General features: G+C 48.1%; 1 protein-coding gene across 1 annotated transcript in view; it reads left to right on the top strand.

Moving 5' to 3' along the window:
* The window catches only part of LOC311315729 (equilibrative nucleobase transporter 1-like), a gene marked incomplete at its 5' end in the record, with an annotated part of 34,024 nt that overhangs the window by 3,994 nt on the left and 24,030 nt on the right, over positions 1 to 6,000 (top strand). The window contains 2 exons of the mRNA XM_084446433.1: positions 1 to 91; positions 231 to 417. The exon at positions 1 to 91 is cut by the window's left edge and continues 17 nt beyond it. Coding sequence (XP_084302559.1) covers positions 1 to 91; positions 231 to 417 — 278 coding nt within the window. The remainder of the gene's footprint in view (positions 92 to 230; positions 418 to 6,000) is intronic.

The following is a 6,000-nucleotide window of genomic DNA, read 5'->3' as shown; positions in this document are numbered from 1 at the left end:
GCGTTTGCGTTCACCCAGCTGTGTGGGGTGCTCTGCGCCCCCTGGAACGGCCTCATCATGGACAGACTGAAGGGCAAGCCCCGCCTCCCAGGTAGGCACACACACACACACACACACACACACAGAGAAACACATTACAATCATTTAGCTGACGCTTGTGTAGCAGACTGTGTCTCTGGGTGTTTCTCTCAAAGCTTATCTCGTGTGTGTGTGTGTGTGTGTGTGTGCAGGCGAGAGCGAGCGGGAGGCGGACCTGCGTGCGTCGGTGCTGTCTCTGTTCCTGACGGCGCTGCAGTGCGTCCTGTTCTCCGTGTGCGCCTCCACCCCCGTGCTTCCCCTCCAGTACCTCACCTTCGTCCTGCAGGTCCTCAACCGCTCCTTCCTCTACGGGGGCAACGCCGCCTTCATCAGCATCGCGTGAGTCCCACACACACACACACACATCATCTCACACACACACACACACACACACACACACAAACATCATCTCACACACACACACAGAAACATCATCTCACACACACACACACACACACACAAACATCATCTCAGACACACACACACACACACACACACACAGAAACATCATCTCAGACACACACAAACACACACACACAGAAACATCATCTCAGACACACACACACACACAGAAACATCATCTCACACACACACACACACACACACGCACGCACACACACACACACACACACACACACACACACACACACACACACACACACATATAATCTCAGATATACACATATAATCTCAAGACACACTGAATTTTTTTTTCACAGGAAACAGACAGCCTAATTCTCAAATGTATACACTAGTTTTAATCATGATCTGGAAATACTACTGATGAATCTCGTTGTCTTTTATTATTGTCCTTATTTCAGCTCTGCGTTGTCTTTTTTGTTTCCAATAAAAGACGGCCCCAATCTCACACAATACCACACAGTCCATTGTGAATCTCTCCAACACGGGACTTGAGCCTCAGCAAAAGCAGTTTATTCCAGAAGGTTTTACATACAAAAGACGATGGCATGCCTAATGTACAGTTGACCTCTCTGTATGCTGTCTGAACCCAAATCAAAGCATTGGTCTCGTTGCAACGTTCTTATGTGGTTTGAGTGTTCCCCCTCCCTCGTCTCTTCTCTGATAAGACCGTCTCTCTGGTCTCTTCTGTGGCCTTGTTTTGTCACGTTAACCTACGCTGCCTCGGCGCCCAGGCCTTTATCTCTAACCACAACAATGGTGTTTGGCACAGAGTTTACCAGCCATGGAATGTCTTTATCTCATAAGTCTATGGAAGAGGGACACTTCTTACCGAAAACTCAAGCCGACAGCCCTACTCAGAGGTCAATCATCATAATAAGGAAATAGCTAACAGGATCATATTAAAAGGCATTTCTCTGAAAATCAACAATATTCAACAATCCCTCCTAAGATTATACGTGAACACGCAGAATCATAATGATCAAGAGAAATGTTGACTTCCAAAACCTAAACCTGAACAGCCATTATGCAGAAAGAAAAAGAATAACTGAACAGAAAAGCGTGCTTAAGATAAACAGATGAACAGTTACATAATATCCCAATCATTGCTTCCCCCAGCAAGATTACAATTTCAAAGGAAAACAAAATAACTAACAAAATAACTATCTATTAGGTTACTTCATGTATGAACCTAACATCCATACAGGTACACCCTATATAGAATAGCTTCACGTGTCCCTTAGACCATTCCTACAGAAAACCTGCGGGCACTGGATCTCATCTCCAGTCTACTGACGTACGAATGTGACCTCCCTCCGGAAAACATGCCCTGCTAAGGATACAGCAAGATCTGTAAACGCGTGTCGCTAGCTGCAGTAAGAAAGATATGAGCGGATTGCCCTGCAACCAACCAAACAGATCTGTGAAATGAGACACCTCGCCTATGTGTAGCGAATTAGTCATGGCTCTGATCTGTTCAATCTGATTCTGCAACAGGAGTTGATTATCCGCAATGGTGAAACAGCATGTCCGCCTTAATTTCTTACACTGCCTTCCGCATGCTAGACATCTCCTCATTAATCAAACCCTAAGCATCAGTTGTTCTGTTGGACAACGTCCCAAATGCCACTGCAAGTTTCTCAATGTCCGTCACTAATAATTCGACCCCCATGCTATGCGCGAAAAAGAAAAGCAAACTATCTTTCTAGACCCCATGTGAGTGAGTATGCCGTCCACAACCCCCGCCCTAGTCTCTCTCCTAGTACGGTGGATTTCAGAATGTTGAATCGGTCTTTCTCCCACTATCCCTTTAACCTCCTACCGCTGAGTCCTGCAATCCTGATGGGTAACCACCCCTGGCAAGGTAACCCCAAACAAACAGGAACCTGTCCAGTTCCTTGGTAGTACCGTCTAGGCCGTTTCCCCCAAACCCAGTACACCCCCCTAGGGTGCAAGTTCCATCTACCACATTTCGGAGCAGTACAAAGCCTAGTATGCAGACACTGGCTGTGCCCCACATTCCCTGCTCCTCTCTCTCTCTGTAGACAAAACAACCCTGGGTTTTCTGCGGAAGAGAAACTGGTGAACTGATCTGAGCCCACTTTTGCGGTCCTAACCCCACGTTCTCTGTAGGTCCCTCCAGAGTGGAATCTAACCATCAATCTGAACAATCCCTCTTTCTAATTCAGCGTCTGCTACTTCCCTGGAACAGTTGATGTATCGTAGCATTAAAGTAGAGTTAAAGGGGTGTGCCATTTGAGGCACTCCGCTCGCTTGGGAGTCTGGGATCTGCATACACACAAAACATGGTGACACATTCTTCACTGACGTAGCTACCTCATAAGCCCAATTTCAAAGCAAGGTTTTCCACTGCTGACGGTGTTGGTCTAACCATGGAAAACCACAGGATGATAAGACACAAACCCTTCATGATAGCAACTTGAAACCTAGTCTGTTAGTTCGAAATCGAAGTGTCTTCTCCCCGAGAGATGATCTTTAATTGCTGTGTGTATCTCTGCTGTGAAAGGAAAATTACTCCAGATCCGAGTGTCCCCGACCCAGAAATAAATGACCTTTTTAACAAAATACACGTCCCAATACCCCTGTCTCCGTTTTAATGAGTATATCTCAAGTGCAACCTGGAGTTTTTATTCACAGTATGACAATAACCTACACCCTCCACGTCCTGTCCCTGACCAGCAAGCTGTGAATGGAAGATGTGGTTATTGTGTGGTGTGAAAGTTCAAATGTCCCGTCTTGGTCTGTTGACGTCTCCACCCGGAGTAGTGTAGTCCTCCCTGCTGAACTCCAGCACACGTTGATCACCCGTGTCCCAAGTCAACCCGGAAGTCCTTCTCTCCAACTCCACCTGTTAGCACAGAAAAACACAAGAAAACTGCGACAGTATCATGCATTCCACGACTCTGATTGTGATAGCATATCTCTCACTCTCTCTCTCACTCAGACCAGACCTAGAGGTTATGGTTTCACAAAATCCTTATTGTTTCATTATCCTATTTCTAGAAGAGCCCCCCCCCCCTACTCCAGACTGTGACCTTCCGGGAAGGTCAGTTTTAAGCCTGCCTGCTGTCTTAACACCCATTCTCCTGTCCCTTTAGCAGCGCTACAGTCATCCGAGCAGTGGGCACAGGTATAGAGCATTACGTCGTAATTCTCTAAATTGTCGTCTTCATCCCGAGTCGACCCCCACCGCTAGACGGATGGTTCTTTAGCTCAAGGACTCTGCTCGAACAACAGCTGCCACAACTGTCCCTAGTTTTGGGGTGCTAAGCCTGGACGCTATTCTACCCGATGTTTTTAAGTCTGGAGTGGTTGGCTCTTCAATTTATCCAATTCAACGAGGGTGTGTTTACTTTGAGGTGTACTCAGTCTAATCTGTGTCTGGTGGCCGCTACCACCTTGCATTGACTAGCTTGGCTCCAGTTGGGTTTCCCTACTACCTTAACTGCTGTGTGGGTGATGAGCCAGATCTGATAAGGCTCCTCCCACTTTGCATCTAATTTCTCTTCTTTGAAAACTCCTTTATCATTACGTACCGGCCTGGGATTAGAGCCTGTCTCCCCTCGGAGATCTCGCTCCATGCTGCCAGCACCTGTTTGTGGGCCCTGGCCACAGCCATGCTCAATTACTCACAGTAACCACTCAACGCCTCACTAGTGAGATGAACATCTGCCTGCCACAGATGACCTCGAAAGGGCTAAGGCCCATCTCCTGATTGTGTGTTGCTCGAATGGAGCAAAGCACGAGACTCAAAGCGTCGGGCCAAATCACGCCCTCCTGATGACTTTGTGAGTCTCCCCTTGATGACACGGTTCATTCTTTCAGTCTGAGTCCACTACTCTGAGGATGATAAGAACAGTGAAGTGAATCTGTGTTGCCAGATAAGGGAGCAACCGTTGTGGTGCAACCAATTTCTGACCTTGTCGCCACACTCGTCTGAGTCCATTTCTGCCCCATTCTCCATCCATGTACACACCTCCCCCCTCTCAGTCTCTACCTGTATCACCTTGTGGTCAGTGACAGTATCAATCTGATACGGGGGTGCAGGTTGGGCTGAGGACAAATGCGCTTGTATGGTTTCTCTGTCACGAGCTGCCTGTTCTGCTGCTTGGTCAACCAGAGTGTTACCTCGACTCAAACTCCATGAGAGTGTCCTTTGACCTTAATCACTGTCACCTGATGGCCTCCATGAGCTCCCTAACCAACTCTCCATTCTTAATGGGCGTCCCTAAATGCTGACAGGAAACCTCTCTGTTTTCCAAAGTTCTCCAAAGTCATGCCATGTGCCTACCGACTGACTACATGGATGTTTGCAGTCTTGCCCTTTAAGTGGAAAGTGATGGGAGACATTTCGCGTAGGTGATTACGCAACACCTGATGCTAGGTGTCTGGGAAGCTGTGTAAACCCAATTGGCGTTCAAGTGAACTGATATTGATCTTCATCAATATTAAAAGCTGTCCCTGGTTGCACCTCTTCTGCAAGAGGGACGCTAAGCCTTGTGTCATGTTGATGACTGAAACCCATTGGTGTTCAGGTTTCAAGGCACTGAAAATGGTGGACCGGTCTCCACCAGGGGCTCTATCTTATCCCCATACTCATTGGCCACTCTGTAGTTCACACAGAGGCGCCATTCACCTGAAGGTTTCAACACAGGCCACACTGGGCTTTTGGAGGCCCTGTAAGTTTCTTCAGAAACCTTCTATCACTTCTGTCTTTTGCCCAGATTGGCAACTCTGCCAAGTCAGGTTTGTTTAACCAACTCCGACTCCATTTAACTTTCCCTTGTGGGAACTGAGGGGATGAATCTATTTGTTAACACCTCAAGGCCCAGTAGGGGTTATCCTACCGGTCCCACACACACAGAGGTCGTGAGAGACACAGATCCCAATTCCCGCAGGAATGGCCTGGTTTTTCTCACCCAAAAATAGGCTCCCCCCCCCATCACCAATGCATGCATGCCTTGCTCTCTCACCATGGTGTCGGTTCCCTCCAGACAGCGATGAGGAGTGACGGTGGCCACCCCCCCCCCCTCGCATCGAGGAGAAACTCTACATGTTTTGGCTTCCATTCAAGGTGGTTGTTACACCCAGGCCTCCTGGCTTTTGTAACAGAGCGGCCTCGGACGCGGAGCGGCATCAGCTTCTGAATAATGGGGGAGCCGTGTGAGGGTGAAAGCTGTTCTCTGAGCTTCTGCTCCCACAAAGATGACAGCGTTCTTGTCATCCCTAGCTCTGAATGGGATCTGTGGAGCTCTGGCTTTCTCCTCTACTCTCTTGATCTTGGTGGTGATTGCTTTAGTTAGTGTCACCGACCACCGGGTGACTGGCCTGAGCCATGTTCACATCAACTACATCGCATGGATATTTTACACTAGCCGACCAGCATTCTAGATTGTCATCTGCACTGACAGTAACACAGTAGGGGGCGCCAGTTCGAAACAGCTGGTGGGAGTGTTACATCTACAGTACGATACCTCCTCT

This window comes from Borostomias antarcticus (assembly GCF_949987555.1).
Source record: "Borostomias antarcticus genome assembly, chromosome: 12".
Taxonomy (NCBI): domain Eukaryota; kingdom Metazoa; phylum Chordata; class Actinopteri; order Stomiiformes; family Stomiidae; genus Borostomias; species Borostomias antarcticus.
This window is presented reverse-complemented; position numbering and strand designations above follow the sequence as displayed.